We start from the raw sequence: 19,409 nt of genomic DNA, 5'->3' as shown, positions 1-19,409 counted from the left end.
AAGAGTTTTGTACAACTTGATTAAACAATATTTGCAGATTATTCTTTTTAAAATTGTTCAAGCTCTGTCAAGTTGGGTTGTTGATCATTGCTAGACAGCCATTTTCAAGATTTTCAACCTAATTTAATCCAAAACTGCAGGCCAGTCAGGAACATTGAATGTTTCCTTGACAAGTAACTCAAGTGTATATTTGGCCTTGTGTTTTAGATTATTGTTCTGCTAAAAGGTGAATTTGTCTCCCAGTGTCTGTTGGAAAGCAGACTGAACCAGGTTTTCCTCTAGGATTTTGCCTATGCTTAGCTCTAGTCCATTTATTTTACCCCCCCCAAAAAACTCCCTAGTCCTTGCCGATGACAAGCATAGCCATAACCAGATTGCAGCCACCACCATACTTGAAAATATGAAGAGTGATACTCAGTGATGTGTTGGATTTGCCAAAAACATAGCATTAATTTATTTTCTACATTTTGTGCAGTTTTACTTTAGTGCCTTATTGCAAACAGGATGCATGTTTTGGAATATTGTTAGTCTGTACAGGCTTCCTTCTTTTCACTCTGTCATTTAGGTTAGTATTGTGGAGTAACTACAATGTTGTTGATCCATCCTCACTTTTCTCCTATCAGACACATTAAACTCTGTAACTGTTTTAAAGTCACCATTGGCCTCATGGTGAAATCCCTTTGCGGTTTCATTCCTCTCCGGAAACTGAGTTAGGAAGGATCCCTGTATCTTTGTACTGACGTTGTGTATTGATACACCATCCAAAGTGTAATCAATAACTTCACCATGCTCAAAGGGATATTCAATGTCTTTTTTTTACCCATCTACCCATTTGGAAAACCTCCCTGGTCTTAGTGGTTGAATCTGTGTTTGAAATGTACTACTCGACTGTGGGACCTTACAGATAATTACCGAGATGAGGTAGTCATTCAAAAATCATGTTAAACACTATTATTGCACACAGAGTGAGCCCATGCAACTTATTATATGACTTGTTAAGCAAATGTTTACTTATTTAGGCTTGCCATAACAAAGGGGTTGAATACTTATTGACTCAAGACATTTTAGCATTTTATTTTAAATTATTTTGTAAAAAAAAAAAAAATAACATAATTCCACTTTGACATTATGGGGTATTGTATGAAGGCCAACAAAATGTGGAAAAGTCAAGGGGTATGAATACTTTCTGAAGTGCTCTCAGGTCTTGGTCTGTGTTTAGCTAAACTAACATTCCTGGTGTGCTGTAGTGCTGTGTGGGAATGACCTCCAAAATCACTGACTCAGTCCTTTTGGCTGGAAAAGCACCCTATTGGAGTATGACTAACCAATGAATTAAGAGGTAGGCGAACACCAGCAGACTAAACAGCCCACAAGGACTGAAACCACCCACGCCAATTGTATTGGTGTCTGTGCGTGTGTCTGTGCAAAACTTACAGGCTTTTCTGCCTTTTCGTATTTTGTCTACATGCATGTCAGATGTGCTTTTATCAGTTGAATCATTTGCTTTGAACAGTTGTACTCATCATAAGTAAACCCATCCAGTCATACAATCAAACACTGGACTATAACTATTGAGAATGTGAAATTAATTCAAACTCCCATTCAAGCTCATGTTAGGTTAATAGTATCAACTAAACTACCCTGGATCATGTAGGTTTTTAAACATCCAGTCGTAGCTGGTTGATTTTCTAGGTTTGCTGGAACTTCCACTGATTCTTCTCCTTGTTTCTCTCCTCTTTTTTTCCCCCAGTGTTGAGTTTCTAAAATTCCCCTTCCTGTCCAAGAAGAGGAACAACCATAGGACACTATTCACCCAGAGCTCCCTACTGGATTCACTGTGGGCTGAAGGGATACGTAACCGGAGAGAGAGGGAGAGGGAGAGAAAAAAGGAGAGCGAGCGAGAGAAAGAAAGAGAACTGAAGGTAATGGTGATACTGGGCGGATGATAGAGGACAAAGAGAGTCAAAGAGATTTGTTCATCCCTCCGCACCAGAAGCACCCTTCGTTCCTGTGGACTCCTCAATCAGCACCATCCTGTAGGAAAACAAACTCCAGACCAACATAACAGACTTACAGACTGAAACACATACCTTATGTCAGCATACTTTACAGTGTCTTATTATACTAAGTTTATTGACATTGAAATCCCAGACAAATGATAAAAGAAACAAACAATAGAACAGAATGCCCCTAGGAAAGAGCCAAAGGGTTATGGGACAGTAGGACAATGTTCCACAACTTGGTTGTCATCCTACTGTATCATAGACAATGTATGCTCTTAACCACTGTCAAATGTTCCCTTAGACAAGTGACATGTTACCGGCTCTCAGATACAGTATATTCAATTGTTTTTAAATCTTCCTATTTGGTACTTCAAAGATTGGACATACAGTACGGTAGGCAACATAAACAAACTACTGCAGTGGTCTGAGATCACTCAACACAGTCAGCGTGGATGTGACTACAGAAAGGCGAGCCAGGTGCTAGCCAATGGCAAAATACATTTACATAACAGTCATTTTACTGTTTTGCAGCCAAACACTATGCAAAGCTATGAGGCCGAATGACCATTGCGTCCAGTGACTCTTGAGTCGGCCCACTATGGTGACGCTACCTTATGTAAAGTCAGTCACAGCTGTTGGACTGTTTTCAGTGATTGACAGCCCTTCTCTTACCCTCTCACAAGAGACACACTTCAGAAGATACTGAATTATGGGCCACAATAGTAGAGCAACCAGTTATATAGTATACCAGGCCATTGGTCATTTCATAGAAACCTGCACATAGGTCTGACATACGATACACTCCCTGACTGACTGATGTTGACTCGTGTTGCATGAGAGAGGGTGTCGGCTGACCCTAACAGACCTACTCATCGACCACTTTGAAGGATTTGGGACTAAAGAAAACCAGAGTGTGTGTGCGCGTGTGAGAGTGTGTGCGCTGGAGAGTTGAGGAGGACGCCAAAGGAGAGAGACACTGGAAGCATGACCGCAATGCGCATGCCAAGAACGCCAGCGACTGCTGGAAAACAAGGACATACATTGCCCTCTCTTTTTCGCTCTCAATCGCTCCCTCTCTTTATCTCCAACCCTCTGCATCTCAGCATTGCTGCTCCTCCTCCGTAGCAAACTGCATGGCATGATCGGAAAAAAAACCTGAGGAACGAAACGTAGAGAACAAAAGGATGGAGAGAGAGACCAGAGAGACTTTATTTTTTAAACCAAACAATCATAGTCACATCAACCTTTTTCAAAAAGATCCAATTGGTAACTATTTGCAAGTGTCAAGATAACAGATGGTCAACTGCATGTTGAGAGAGTGGCTACTGTAAAGGTCTCTCTCCTTTCTGTAGAAAGGAGGAAGGTCAAAGAGCACTGCACCTCTGGGGGGATCAGAGAGGTTCATAAGGAAGTGTGAGAAAAGAGCGGGAAGAGGGTGAACTTTGATAAACAATTCCGGGAAAAAGTGAAAATGCATTTTTATTACTTTGTTTACCAGCATGACTATTCTGCATGAGTCTACTTCTGCAAGCCCTAACCCCACCCCCTCCCTAAAAAAGAGGGCTAGGAATTGAAAAAATGTACAAAATCGAGACGAAACAAAAAATATTTATGTTATATGCAACTCATTTTAAAAAAGAGCAGGATTATATAAAAAAAAAAAAATCTATATTTTGTTTTGGGATAATAAAAAAAGGAATAACGAAAAAAATATATAAGATTGCAAGATACACATTGAACAATGTTTTCTTAGACAAATAAGATAAACACACACCACATAATCTACCAGAGATGAACTGTGCGAGGAACTTCCCCTGATACTACAACTACTCTACTACTACTTCGATGACTACTCTTCTCCCTCTCTGCTACTTCTTCTTCTACTGCTCTCACTCTCTGGTCCTACCGCCCTGATTGCGCCCCCTGCTGCCAATTCTCTGTCTTCCACCCCACTGTCCATCCAGGTCCCCTCTCCACTGTCTGTCTGCATAACTCTGTTTAGTTGGACTGTGCTCAGATCCGATGGGTCATATTTACTAGGATCCAAACGGGCCGGAACGGACTATACCTGAACTTGTCTAACAAGTTTTCCGCTGCAAAGCTGTTTGCTACGGTGTGCACCAATGAATACGACCATGATGGACTCTGTTTTTGTTCTTTCAGTCTCGTGCTCAAGGTGGGAGATGGCAGCTTCACCACCGGGACCCGGTTGTAGACTCTAAGGTCTCGGCTAACTAAAGCAGTTTAGCGATACCTAGCAGAGATTAAACCTCACCCCGTCCCCAGGCTAAAAACCCAATGCGCATTGGGAGAAAGTATCTGATCTGGTGAACGAGATTAGCGATGACGTAACACAACAAATAACATTGATTGGCTTGTGTAGCCTAATAATAATGTAGCTCTGACCCTGTACTGTAGCTAGCACCTGTAGCACTGCACTGACTGGCCATAGATAGCACCATATTAGCTCAGCCCTGATATTGTAGCTATACAATGCGTAGCTTTGTGCTGCTATGACATAATGTACTGTAGGCCTATCTCCCTGATTATGGAGATGTGTATAACATGTCGTTGTGGCATTTAACCCCCCCAACTCGCTTACTCTACAGCCCATGTGACAGTCAACAGTGTTTGTTTTACACATGCTGGTGCCCCCGGCGTTGGTGAAGCAGCCATCTTTGCTCCATTTCCCAGGTGGGGATAGCATATTGCCAGGAAAACTGCTGTTCAAAGATGCGTGAAGGGAACGCCAAACTGTCTATCTATGCTATCATAATGAGCTTATCTAGATAAATTGTTGTCGTTTCTGTTGATGAACAAAAGCTCTTGTTGACCTTCCACCACCCCTGCCTGTTTTGCAGTATGGCTGTATGCATCGCACCAGGCACCTCACCACACACTCAACAACAACAGATTTTTGGTTTTGTTTTTCCATGTTTCTTTTCAAGTGATTTTGTTGTTGTTGTGTTGTTTCTAGGCCTGTATGTATAGGTAATATCACCAGTCACCGCAAACCCTTAGCTAGGCCCACATCAGAGTTGAGATAATATGTCGTTTATCCCCAATGAAGAGTGCCATCATCTGAGCCGTGGTTAGTCTCTGGTGACACTGGTCTAGCCGAGTGTTACGGCAGAGCAGGGTTCATCTCAAGGGTGTTATTTAATGTTACAATGGGGGAGGAGGAGAGGAGTGTTAATAATGTTGGGGGGGGGGGGGTTAAAATGACGTCACTTCAGACCGTGTCAAATACAATTTGGGTCACATTCATTTGCATATTGCTCGTTTTAGATTTTTGGTCTCAAATGAGTGTTAACTTGTGTTCACTTCCCAAAACTGTTCCTTTTGTTTTTGTTTGTTTATTTGTTATTACGCAATGATGATGATTTTGATGATGTTCCAGAGATGCTGGGGGCTAACTGTACTGAGAACTGAGCAACTAACTATGCAAGAGTTTGACTGTAGCCTACGACTAACTTCAGTGTTTCATTGTGCCAAAGGAGTTCAGTGTGTTGGGTCTGTTTGTCTGTTGTGTGGGAGGGCAAGAATGGGGCAGGGTAAGGATGGAAAAGGGGGGCAGCTACTATATCTAGCATGGTGCATTGTTTACTGAAGTAAATGGGGGTGTGGGGGTTAAAGTAATTAGAATAGGGGCTCCCCTGAAGACCTCTGGAGTTTGCCACTCAGGATATGTCCCTGTTCTCGCAGTTTTCATTTGATACACTGGATCTCTGTCATTCATCACCTTATGTCTGATTCCTCCCCCTTTCCTTCTCCTCGACCCCCATCCCTTTCACATTCATTCCTTCTCCCTCTCAACTCCTGCCTACTCCTTCTCTCACTCTCTCCCTTCCCCAAAAAAGTTTATTATGGCACGATGTTTGTTACAAAAAGAATGATTTGAAATGATAGCGATAAGTAACCATAGATTATGGAAGGTCGCATCACTACTAGACATTTCATTCTGAAGATGGAAATGATTGTTTGTGAGGTAGAGAAGGAGAGGGATCGGGTGCAAGGTGGATGGGAAGAAGAGGGGATGGGCACAACTGGCTTAGATACAGCTAAAGACAGAGGTGAATGGATCATACCCCCCCATCAACCTTCTGGTAGCACACCCCACACAGACACGTTAAATGGAAACATAGACCGTTCTATTTAAAATGTCAGGGGGGAGGGGGGGTCTATTGTCAGAGCAATAATTTGTTCCAAACCCTTGATTTTGTGGGGGAGTCCAATGCCATTTCCCTAAACATACTGTCAAAGCAACCTTACCACCTGTAAAAAAAAAAAAACCTGTTAAATACTTTATTCTGTATTGTTTTCATCTTGATTTTAAAGCATGCATACACATCTAGTCTCCCTGAGTTTTGGGATGGGTTTTCACAAAACAGGTGGTGAATATACTGTGAATAACCGCCATCTTACGTGAATGACTGTACTACCACTGTGTGTCAGTGGGAATGTATGTGTGTGCGCTACCAGAAGACACGTTGTGCAGGTGGGGGTGTGTGTGATCCTCCTCCACGCCCACTTGAGAGGATTGACAGCTCAACACTTGCATAACTTTACTTGAAACCCAAATACAAAACATATCAAGAAAGGAGCAGAGTAAAGCCAGAAACCCTGCTGTCATATATTCTCTTTCCCCGTCTTCCTCCCTCTCATCCCCGTCTCCTATCCCCCTCTCTTTCTCTTTCTCCACACATTTTTGAGGAAGAAGCTCTTTTTGCATCCTTGTTCTTGTGTTTTTCTAACATATTGTTTGAAGTTGAATTCTAATGCATGCGTGGGAGAGGAAAAAAAAGACGACTTAACCTATTTGTGAATGGCCAGAATGAAGTAACTCTCTTTTCGCCGGAAATCTCTGTCTTCCTCTTTCTCTGTCAGCCAGTGGTGAGATGATGGGGGGGAATATGCAAACTGAAACACTCTTTAAATTTTTTTTTCTATATCACTGTTTTATGTTCATTTTTTTGTTGTCATATTTTTTGTTTACTGCAGTGTGGCTTGACTGAATTGGTAGAAATACACTGGCCATCTTTCTATGTGTATTGCACTTGGAAGGAAAGGGAAGGTGAAATAGGCTCAGTTTCATGAGTCCGATATCTTTCTTGATACACATACAACAGTTTGGGAGATCTCAGCAGTGCTAGTAGCATTGTGCCAATCTGTCCATGCTGTTCCATTTTTACATGTCCATCTGTCTTTTGCATCTGTACATCTCTATATATCATTCTGCCTGTCACTTCTTCTGTCTTTAACAGTAGACGTATCTATTAATCTACCCCTCTAGATACGTCAATATCATTGTTTTGCTTCATTTGCATCAGTTGTTTTCTGTTCATTTTCATTATTTGGTGTTTTTACTTCATTTCTTATCATTTGGTGCCTTTGTTTACTCTTGTCTGATTCATGTTGTCGGTGATTTGTGTTATGAATTTTACATTTGAAAGAACATTGCACTACTAGCGCCAATGCAGCTAATGTTTCTATTGGTCCTGCCAACTGTTGTGACTACATCGCCGCTAAGCGAATAAGGCACTGGGTGCAGCCATGCCACTTTCCTATCAGGGGAGAAAGAGAGGGAAGACAGAGACGGAAGAAGAGAAGGTTACTACAATAACACTGAATGGGGTTTATGCTATAAAGACCGATGCTGGATACAATTTTAATGTCACAACACAGAAAAAATAAAAAAGAATCAAGAACTGTATAAAATATATTTCAATGGAATGTTTATTATTTACCTTTTATATTTTTGAAATGTGTAAAGAAAAAATATGAATAAACAGTAATACTTTAAACAAGTTTGTGAAAAAAAAGAGACTTAAACACAGTTCTATTATTAAAAGTATGAAAGTTTGAAAGTGAATGCTAATTAAACTGAAAAACTCTTCTCCTTTACAGATAGGAAAATAAAACAAGAATAATAAAACGAAATACCCACAAAATTAACTGGAAAAACAAACAAATCCAATTTAAAGAGAAAACGTCAAAAACTCTATAAAAATATTAAAAGCTTATGCCAAAATTTTCTATTTGTGTCCTGTGCATTTTTTTGTACATTTAGCATCACGACTGATATTATGGAGCTGACTGACTCATGTTGAGTACTTTTAGGGGTCATAGTTAAAACATGATTATTGCAGAACAAACATAATCAACTCATATTTATTTTGTTTATCCTAATAAAATGTCCCATTTAATACATTATACATTCAAGTCAAACGTTCCAGACGTTATTTTGTAATCAAAATACATGTTTCATACATTTTCATAAACCTAAAGATTCAATCGGTATTCATGTGTTATTTCTGTATAATATTGTATTGAAAAATAATGACCTCTCTGTTAAAACCAATCACATAACATGATGCTTGGCTGTCTGTTATGCTTACACTGGTTTCTCATTTCAAGCACAGATACCCTAGTCTAGCAGGATACCAACAAACATGATGATATACCCTTATGGGAAAAACCACATGATTTCACATGTGAAATTTCCACATATAACATTTTATTTCACATGTGAAATCATTTGAAACCATGTGGTTTTGGAACACTTCATATCATATACATTTTTGTTGTTGCAGTTTCACATGTGAAAAATCACATTTGAAATCATATTTACACGTGAAATAACTGTTCACATGTTGAGCAGAAATGTTCACATTTGAAAACAAAAGAGACACGTGAGCTCAGTTGTTCACATGTGAAACCAGTTGTTCACATGTATTCAACATAGAGTTCACACCACCCTTTCATATGTGAGCATATCATGTTTTCACCTCACACGTGAATTGCAGTTTCACACATGAAAGACTTTCAAATGTTGTGAGGTGTAGTTTCTTAGTATCACATGTTGATATTTTGCAATTTCATATTATCACGTGTTGCTTTAACATGTTATCACATTAACTTCCCATAAGATCACATGTTAAACACGTGAAATTCATGTATTATTTCCCGTAAGGGTAGTGAGACAAAATGTACTGAGCTCTGCCCCAACACTTTGGTTTCATTACTGTAGGTCAATATATACAGTGCCTTCAGAACGTATTCACACTCCTTTGTGATACAGCCTGAATTTAAAATGGATCACATTGAGATTCTGTGTCATTGATCCACACACAATACCCCATAATTTCGAAGTGGAATTATGTTTTTAGATTTTTTTTTACTAATTAATAAAAAATGAAAAGCTGAAATGTCTCGAGTCAATAAGTATTCAACCCCTTTGTTATGGCAAGCCTAAATAAGTTCAGGAGTAAAAATGTGCTTAACAAGTCCCATAATAAGTTGCATGGACTCATTGTGTGTGCAATAATGGTGTTTAAAATAATTTGCCACACCAACATTAGACAACTACACAGAAAACCCTAAAATTACTGAAATAATTCAACTAAATCAATGATGAGAGAAAAGTCAGATTAACTGATGACTAAAATAGCAGTGCAGATGACACTCTTTTGCTAAGTGCAGAGATGTATAGAGTATTTTGTGTAGATCATTGACCAAAAAATGCATTAAATCCCTTTAATCCCACTGTAACACTACAGAATGTGGAAAAAGTCAAGGGGTGTAAATACTTTTTGAAGGCACTGATAAAAAGGAGTTTAATTTTATTTAAGCCTTATTTTACCAGTTAAGTTTGACTGAGAACACATTCTCACTTACAGCAACCACCTGGGGAATAGTTGCAGGGGAGAGGAGGGGGGATGAATGAGCCAATTGTAAACTGGGGATGATTAGGTGACCGTGATGGTATGAGGGCCAGATTGGGAATTTAGCCAGGACATCAGGGTTAACACCCCTCTCATACAATATGTGCCATGGGATCTTTACTGACCACAGAGAGTCAGGACATGTTTTAATGTCCAATCCAAAAGACAGCACCCTACACGGGGGAATGCCCCCAATCTTTGCACTGGGATTTCTTTTCTTCTTTTTTTTACCAGAGGAAAGATTGCCTCCTACTGGCTCTCCAACACCACTTTCAGCAGCATCTGGTCATCTTATTTATCCTGAGCAAACCAGAAGGTAGGTAACTAATAATACATGGACTAGGTAAACAAATGTATTTGTGTGTGTGCACGCCCACGCGTTTGCGTGTCATGCCACACAATTGCGTTTGAACTGGAGTGGAACTGTGTGTGTGTGTGTGTGTGTGTGTGTGTCAGGTCCTCCTGGCCAGTTTCCAGGTGATAACACTACCCAGTATGACACCTCCGAGGAAGACCAGGATGATCCCTGAGGACCAGGCGTTCATAGAGGACATCTTCTCCACCTGCACACGTGCCAGCTCAGCAAAACTGTTCATCTGGGTAGAGAGAAAGATAGGGGGGGAAAGAGAAAGAGGGGGGACAAAGAAAGATGAGGAGAAAGGGGGAGAAGAGAAAGAGGAGAAAAGAAAGGGGGGAGAAATAAAATGGAGAGAAAGAAAGAGGGCAGAAAGAAAGAGAGAAATCAATGACAATCCAAGTTCCGTTTTTTCTAACAATAGTTAACACCACATAATTTATTTTTATGTAACCTTTATTTAATTAGGGTTGTCAGTTAAGAACAAATTCTTATTTACAATGACGGCATATCCCGGCCAAGGCTTGGCCAATTGTGCACTGCCCTATGGGACTCCCAATCACGGCCGGATGTGATTCCGCCTGGATTCGAACCAGGGACAGTAGTGACGCCTCTTGCACTGAGATGTAGTGCCTAGACCGCTGCGCCACTACTCTACAACCAATACCAAGTTTATATCAATATAGAATATTGCCAATTTGGTTTATTTTAATACAAAAGGGGAAACACTTGGGGGCAGCCTCTGATGGTATCCATAGCTTACCCATCCTCCATGTTTCTGGATCCAATCCAGTAATTTGTTTCTGAAGTACTCCAGAGTCCACTTCAGAATGTCCTTCACTAACTGGGGGATGTTAGCAATCACCACCTAACAGAGACAAAAAGAGTGATTTAATACACACACGCTCACACACACTGATTGTACTGTACATCCAATAATAATAATAACAAAGTAACAAGAACACTGTATAACATACCTTGACAGCTATCCTCCCTGCTACGTAAAACAGCACAGCAATTCTCTCCCAGGTGATTTGACTGTCCTCAAATACCTTTTCTACCAACTTCCAGTAGCTGGTCTTGCTGGTCATTTTCCCCACCATTCCATCTATCGCACTGGAGGTAGGGTAGGAATTAGACTACTGACTTAGACCATTGTAAACTAACACACAGATAGACACACATACAGTACCAGTCAAAAGTTGGGTCACACCTACCCATTCAAGGGTTTTTCTTTATTTTTTACTATTGTAGAATAATAGTGAAGACATCAAAACTGTGAAATAACACATATGGAATCATGTAGTAACCAGAAAAGTGTTAAACAAATCAAAAAATACATTAAATTTGAGATTCTTCAAACAGCCACCCTTTTCCTTGATGACAGATTTGCACACTCTTGACATTCTCTCAACCATTGTCACCAGGTAGTCACCTGGAATGCATTTCAATTAACAGGTGTGCCTTCTTAAAAGTTAATTTGTGGAATTTCTTTCCTTCTTAATGCGTTGCGCCAATCAGTTGTGTTGTGACAAGGGGAGGGGTATACAGAAGATAGCCCTACTTGGTATTATGGCAAGAACAGCTCAAATAAGCAAAGAGAAACCACAGTCCATCATTACTTTAAGATATGAAGGTCAGTCAATATGGAACATTTCAAGAACTTTGAACGTTTCTTCAAGTGCAGTCGCAAAAACCGTCAAGCGCTATGATGAAACTGTCTCTCATGAGGACCGCCACAGGAAAGGAAGACCCAGAGTTACCTCTGCTGCAGAGGAGAAGTTCATTAGAGTTAACAGCCTCAGAAATTGCAGCCCAAATAAATTTGTTCAAGTGACAGACACATCTCAACATCAACTGTTCAGATGAGACTGTGAATAAGGCTTTCATGCACAAATTGCTGCAAAGACTGTAAAACTGACCATCCTACCAATCCTCGACTTCGGTGATGTCATTTACAAAATAGCCTCCAAAACCCTACTCAATAAATTGGATGCAGTCTATCACAGTGCCATCCGTTTTGTCACCAAAGCCCCATATACTACCCACCACTGCGACCTGTACACTCTCGTTGGCTGGCCCTCGCTTCATACTCGTCGCCAAACCCACTGGTTCCAGGTCATCTACAAGACACTGCTAGGTAAAGTCCCCCCTTATCTCAGCTCGCTGGTCACCATAGCAGCACCTACCTGTAGCACGCGCTCCAGCAGGTATATCTCTCTAGTCACCCCCAAAACCAATTCTTCCTTTGGACGCCTCTCCTTCCAGTTCTCTGCTGCCAATGACTGGAACGAACTACAAAAATCTCTGAAACTGGAAACACTTATCTCCCTCACTAGCTTTAAGCACCAGCTGTCAGAGCAGCTCATAGATTACTGCACCTGTACATAACCCATCTACAATTTAGCCCAAACAACTACCTCTTTACCTACTGTATTTATTTATTAATTTATTTTGCTCCTTTGCACCCCATCATCTCTGTCTCTACTTTGCACTTTCTTCCACTGCAAACCAACCATTCCAGTGTTTTTTATTTTTTATTTTACTTGCTGTGTTGTATTCACTTCGCCTCCATGGCCTTTTTATATTTTTATTTATTTATACATATACAGTGGGGAGAACAAGTATTTGATACACCGCCGATTTTGCAGGTTTTCCTACTTACAAAGCATGTAGAGGTCTGTCATTTTTATCATAGGTACACTTCAACTGTGAGAGACAGAATCTAAAACAAAAATCCAGAAAATCACATTGTATAATTTTTAAGTATTTAATTTGCATTTTATTGCATGACATAAGTATTTGATACATCAGAAAAGCAGAACTTAATATTTGGTACAGAAACCTTTGTTTGCAATTACAGAGTTCATACGTTTCCTGTAGTTCTTGACCAGGTTTGCACACACTGCAGCAGGGATTTTGGCCCACTCCTCCATACAGACCTTCTCCAGATCCTTCAGGTTTCGGGGCTGTCGCTGGGCAATACGGACTTTCAGCTCCCTCCAAAGATTTTCTATTGGGTTCAGGTCTGGAGACTGTCTAGGCCACTCCAGGACCTTGAAATGCTTCTTACGGAGCCACTCCTTAGTTGCCCTGGCTGTGTGTTTCGGGTCGTTGTCATGCTGGAAGACCCAGCCACGACCCATCTTCAATGCTCTTACTGAGGGAAGGAGGTTGTTGGCCAAGATCTCGCGATACATGGCCAAATCCATCCTTCCCTCAATACAGTGCAGTCGTCCTGTCCCCTTTGCAGAAAAGCATCCCCAAAGAATGATGTTTCCACCTCCATGCTTCACGGTTGGGATGGTGTTCTTGGGGTTGTACTCATCCTTCTTCTTCCTCCAAACACGGCGAGTGGAGTTTAGACCAAAAAGCTCTATTTTTGTCTCATCAGACCACATGACCTTCTCCCATTCCTCCTCTGGATCATCCAGATGGTCATTGGCAAACTTCAGACGGGCCTGGACATGCACTGGCTTGAGCAGGGGGACCTTGCGTGCACTGCAGGATTTTAATCCATGACGGCGTGGTGTGTTACTAATGGTTTTCTTTGAGATTGTGGTCCCAGCTCTCTTCAGGTCATTGACCAGGTCCTGCCGTGTAGTTCTGGGCTGATCCCTCACCTTCTTCATGATCATTGATGCCCCACGAGGTGAGATCTTGCATGGAGCCCCAGACCGAGGGTGATTGACCGTCATCTTGAACGTCTTCCATTTTCTAATAATTGCGCCAACAGTTGTTGCCTTCTCACCAAGCTGTTTTTCTATTGTCCTGTAGCCCATCCCAGCCTTGTGCAGGTCTACAATTTTATCCCTGATGTCCTTACACAGCTCTCTGGTCTTGGCCATTGTGGAGAGGTTGGCGTCTGTTTGATTGAGTGTGTGGACAGGTGTCTTTTATACAGGTAACGAGTTCAAACAGGTGGAGTTAATACAGGTAATGAGTGGAGAACAGGAGGGCTTCTCAAAGAAAAACTAACAGGTCTGTGAGAGCCGGAATTCTTACTGGTTGGTAGGTGATCAAATACTTATGTCATGCAATAAAATGCAAATTAATTACTTAAAAATCATACAATGTGATTTTCTGGATTTTTGTTTTAGATTCCATCTCTCACAGTTGAAGTGTACCTATGATAAAAAGTACAGACCTCTACATGCTTTGTAAGTAGGAAAACCTGCAAAATTGACAGTGTATCAAATACTTGTTCTCCCCACTGTATTTGTTTGCCTTCACCTCCCTTATCTCACCTCACTTGCTCTCATTGTATATAGACTTATTTTTTTCACTGTATTATTGACTATATGTTTGTCTTACTCCATGTGTAACTATGTGTTGTTGTATGTGTCGAACTGCTTTGATTTATCTTGGCCAGGTCGCAATTGTAAATGAGAACGTGTTCTCAATTTGCCTACCTGGTTAAATAAAGGTTAAAAAAAAAAATAATAATAATAAAAAAAGAAACCACTACTAAAGTGGAAATTTGTCCTTTGGTCTGGAGTCCAAATTGGAACGTTTTGGTTCCAACCGCCGTGTCTGTGAAACGCGGTGTGGGTGAACGGATGATCTCCACATGTGTATTTCCCACCGTAAAGCATGGAGGAGGAGGAGGGGGTGTGATGGTGTGGGGATGCTTTGCTGTCTGTGATTTATTTAGAATTCAAGGCACACTTAACCAGCATGGCTATCACAGCATTCTGCAGCGATACGCCATCCCATCTGGTTTGCGCTTAGTGGGACTATCATTTGTTTTTCAACAGGACAATGACCCAACACACCTCCAGGCTGTGTAAAGGCTATTTTACCAAGAAGGAGGGTGATGGAGTGCTGCATCAGATCACCTGGCCTCCACAATCATCCGACCTCAACCCAATTGAGATGGTTTGCGATAAGTCGGAACGCAGAGTGAAGGAAAAGCTGCCAACAAGTGCTCAGCATATGTGGGAACTCCTTCAACACTGTTGGAAAAGCATTCCAGGTGAAGCTGATTGAGAGAATGCCAAGAGTGTGCAAAGCTGTCATCAAGGCAAAGGGTGGCTATTTGAAGAATCTCAAATATTAAATATATTTGAATTTGTATAACACTTCTTTGGTTACTACGTGACTCCGTATGTGTTATTTCAAAGTTTTGATGTCTTCACTATTATTCTATAATGTAGAAAATAGTAAAAATAAAGAAAATCCCTTGAATGAGTAGGTGTTCTAAAACTTTTGACCGGTAGTGTACTCTATATTCATATTTGTTTACCTACCCAGCAAACCAAAATTGGTTCCCAGAACATTCGTTAGGTTGCGGCAAATGTTCTCATAACACAAAACCTGTCCAGTTGTGCTGATGATTATACAGTGTTTGTATAAAACATTTGCCTGATGTTGCAAGAAAGTTCCCAGAAGACATTTAGTTTTTGTTATTACATTACCTGCAAATCTAATGAGAACATTTGGGGAATGTCCTGTTGTGATTATTACAAATGTTGTGCACAACATTTTAGTGAATGTTAGGAGAACATCCCAAGGATATTTAATTTAAAACATTTTCTGAAGAAGGCTAATGTTAGATAAAGCCCTAACTGGAACTTAATGTGATTCTTAGATAATGTTATGGGAATGTTCCCAGTTTGCTGGGTAGTCTTTGCATCAAATTCATCAATGTGAATTCACAAGAATAACAGTTTGAGAAATTGAACAGGTACTGTAAGACACAAAGCAATGGCAACTGACTCGTCCAGCTTCCCGTCCTTCTTGACGGCGTCTCCGATGGTCCGTATCATCATGGCTAGCTGTGAGACAATCTTCTGCTCCTGATCACTCTCCACCTCCTGGGTTTCTGTGGAGACCACTACCAGGACGTCTGATGACACCTCATCCAGCTGCTCCTGCATCACTCTGGGGATGAGAGAGCATTCTGGTCCAGAAACACTCCTTCTTAGAGCACATAGCTGGGGAGTGGGGCTGGGGCGGCCGGTAGCCTAGTGGTTAGAGCGTTGGACCAGTAACCGAAAGGTTGCTTGATCGAATCCCCGAGCTGACAAGGTAAAAATCTGTCCCACTGTTCCTAGGCCGTCATTGTAAATAAGAATTTGTTCTTAACTTACTTGCCTAGTTCAATTGAAAAAATTGCCTACTGTGTGTCAAACTAAACTACTGTTGTCACGACACAGTGTCTGACGGTTTTCATTTCTTCCTTGCACTTAGCTGATAATGTAGAGAAAACCTAATTTTTTTGCCGTCTGTTTGGTCAATTCCCAACCCCATGGAAAGTGCACACGCATACACATCCAAGCAAGAGGCTGGAAGCAGCCAGTGGTATTAAATACTTTAAAGTACTACTTAAGTAGTTTTTGGGGGTATCTGTACTTTACTATTTATATTTTTGACAACTTTTACTTCACTACATTCCCAAAGAAAATAATGTACTTTTTACTTCAATTCACACACTTTTCAAGAGAACATCTCTGGTTATCTCTACTGCCTCTGATCTGGTGGACTCACTAAACACAAACGCTTTGCTTGTAAATTATGTCTGTGTTAGTGTTAGTGTGCCCCTGGCGATCTGTAATTTTTTTTAAATAAACACACAAATTGTGCCATCTGGTTTGCTTAATATAAGGAATTTGAAATTATTTATATTTTAACTTTTGATACTTACAGTTGAAGTCGGAAGTTTACATACACTTAGGTTGGAGTCATTAAAACTCATTTTTCAACCACTCCACAAATTTCTTGTTAACAAACTATAGTTTTGTCAAGTCAGTTAGGAAATCTACTTTATGCATGACACAAGTAATTTTCCCAACAATTGTTTACAGACAGATTATTTCACGTATAATTCACTGTATCACAATTCCAGTTGGTCCGAAGTTTACATACACTAAGTTGACTGTGCCTTTAAACAGCTTGGAAAATTCCAGAAAAGTATGTCATGGCTTTAGAAGCTTCTGATTGACTAAAATGATGTCAATTAGCCTATTGGAGGTGTAACTATGGATGTATTTCAAGGCCTACCTTCAAACTCAGTGCCTCTTTGCTTGACATCATGGGAAAATCAAAAGAAATCAGCCAAGACCTCAGAAAAAAAATTGTAGACCTCCACAAATATGGTTCATCCTTGGGAGCAATTTCCAAACGCCTGAAGGTACCACGTTCATCTGTACAAACAATAGTACGCAAGTATAAACACCATGGGACCACGCAGCTGTCATACTGCTCAGGAAGGAGACGCGTTCTGTCTCCTAAAGATGAACGTACTTTGGTGCGAAAAGTGTAAATCAATCCCAGAACAACAGCAACGGACCTTGTGAAGATGCTGGAGGAAACGGATACAAAAGTATCTATATCCACAGTAAAACAAGTCCTATAACGACATAACCTGAACGGCTGCTCAGCAAGATAGAAGCCACTGCTCCAAAACCTTCATAAAAAAGCCATACTACGGTTTGCAACTGCACATGGGGACAAAGATCGTACTTTTTGGAGAAATGTCCTCTGGTCTGATGAAACAAAAATAGAACTGTTTGGCTATAATGACCATTGTCATGTTTGGAGGAAAAAGGGGGAGGCTTGCAAGCCGAAGAACCCCATTCCAACCGTGAAGCACGGGGGTGGCAGCATCACCCTCAACAACTACTGTGATTATTATTATTTGACCATGCTGGTCATTTATGAACATCTTGGCCATGTTCTGTTATAATCTCCACCTGGCACAGCCAGAAGAGGACTGGCCACCCCTCATAGCCTGGTTCCTCTCTAGGTTTCTTCCTAGGTTTTGGCCTTTCTAGGGAGTTTTTCCTAGCCACCGTGCTTCTACACCTGCATTGCTTGCTGTTTGGGGTTTTAGGCTGGGTTTCTGTACAGCACTTTAAAATATCAGCTGATGTACGAAGGGCTATATAATTAAATTTGATTTGATCATGTTGTGGGGGTGCTTAGCTGCAGGAGGGACTGGTGCACTTCACAAAATAGATGGCATCATGAGGCAGGAAAATTATGTGGATATATTTAAGCAACATCTCAAGACATCAGTCAGGAAGTTAAAGCTTAGTCGCAAATGGGTGTTTCCAAATGGACAATGACCCCAAGCATACATCCAAAGTTGTGGCAAAATGGCTTAAGGACCACAAAGTCAAGGTATTGGAGTGGCCATCACAAAGCCCTGACCTCAATCCTATAGAAAACTTGTGGGCAGAACTGAAAAAGTGTGTGCGAGCAAGGAGACCTACAAACCTGACTCAGTTACACCAGTTGTCAGGAAGAATGGGCAAAAATTCACCCAACTTATTGTGTGAAGCTTGTGGAAGGCTACCCGAAACATTTGACCCAAGTTAAACAATTTAAAGGCAATGCTACAAAATACTAATTGAGTGTATGTAAACTTCTGACCCACTGGGAATGTGATGAAAGAAATAAAAGCTGAAATAAATAATTCTCTCTCCTATAATTCTGACATTTCACATTCTTAAAATAAAGTGGTGATCCTAACTGACCTAAGACAGGGAATTTTTACTTGGACTAAATGTCAGGAATTGTGAAAAACTGAGTTTAAATGTATTTGGCTAAGGTGTATGTAAACTTCTGACTTCAACTATAAGTATATTTTAGCAATTGTATTTACTTTGATACTTAAGTACATTTAAAACCAAATACTTCACTCAAGTAGTATTTTACTGGGTGACTTTCACTTAGACATGAGTCATTTTCTATTACTGAAGTATGATAATTGGGTACTTATCCCACCACTAGAAGCAGCACAGGGTCAGCCACAGGTTTACAGCTAGGAGTGTCGATAAGATGCGTCTTTCTGGTTATTTTTAAGTATCTGTGAAAGTGACTCACCTATTCAGCAGGACCTCTCCTACTCTGTAATCTGTAGAACAAATAAAACATTTAACCAAAATCAGCTTAGATCTAAACAACATAAAAAAGAATTATGAATGTAAAATAGAACAGAATCATGATAGCTAGCAATGACAATGTACTGATAACTTGGTAACGTTGTTGCAGTGATGAGACATTGCACTGGCAGACCTAGCTACCTGATGTCTCTACACACGCCATTGGCAGTCCACACACCGCCAAAACGATAGCTAACGTTAGCTACTATCACCGTAACTTCAGAAAACTTCAGTATCGCAATTGTAGTTCTTCTCTTATAACATAAACCTATTATAGCTCTATTTGACATACGATGTTGCTGCTGTTTTCTCTCTATTAAGAAAATACTACATTCCTTAGAGATAATATGCAGAATCTACAAACGCCTGAAATAAGAAAGACCACAGACAGTAACAAGACCGGACAGCAAAACGAAAGTGGAGAGCAGACCAGCAGCGA

The 19,409-nt window shown here is 40.6% G+C and overlaps 2 protein-coding genes across 6 annotated transcripts in view; one reads left to right on the top strand and one right to left on the bottom strand.

Annotated features, from left to right (window-relative positions):
- Positions 1-6,940, top strand: part of LOC139542598 (voltage-gated potassium channel KCNC1-like) — a 98,519-nt gene extending 91,579 nt beyond the window's left edge. For all 5 annotated transcript variants that reach the window (XM_071348608.1, XM_071348449.1, XM_071348357.1 and 2 more), the window contains one exon: positions 1,751-6,940. In XM_071348608.1, coding sequence (XP_071204709.1) covers positions 1,751-1,764 — 14 coding nt within the window. In that variant the 3' untranslated portion in view covers positions 1,765-6,940. The remainder of the gene's footprint in view (positions 1-1,750) is intronic.
- A 781-nt stretch (positions 6,941-7,721) lies between these two features.
- baxb (BCL2 associated X, apoptosis regulator b) lies at positions 7,722-19,391 on the bottom strand. Its single transcript, XM_071348737.1, has 6 exons — positions 19,112-19,391; positions 18,912-18,942; positions 15,801-15,965; positions 11,060-11,198; positions 10,846-10,950; positions 7,722-10,323 (listed from the first exon to the last, which is right to left on the bottom strand). Exons 1-6 carry the CDS (start codon positions 19,131-19,133, stop codon positions 10,180-10,182), a joined length of 606 nt encoding a protein of 201 aa, XP_071204838.1. The 5' UTR covers positions 19,134-19,391; the 3' UTR covers positions 7,722-10,179.
- Positions 19,392-19,409: the final 18 nt, after the last annotated feature.

The sequence above is a fragment of the Salvelinus alpinus genome, chromosome 1 (genome assembly GCF_045679555.1).
Source record: "Salvelinus alpinus chromosome 1, SLU_Salpinus.1, whole genome shotgun sequence".
Lineage (NCBI taxonomy): Eukaryota > Metazoa > Chordata > Actinopteri > Salmoniformes > Salmonidae > Salvelinus > Salvelinus alpinus.
Note: the sequence above shows the minus strand (reverse complement) of the source record. Positions and strands in the feature narration are given on the sequence as shown.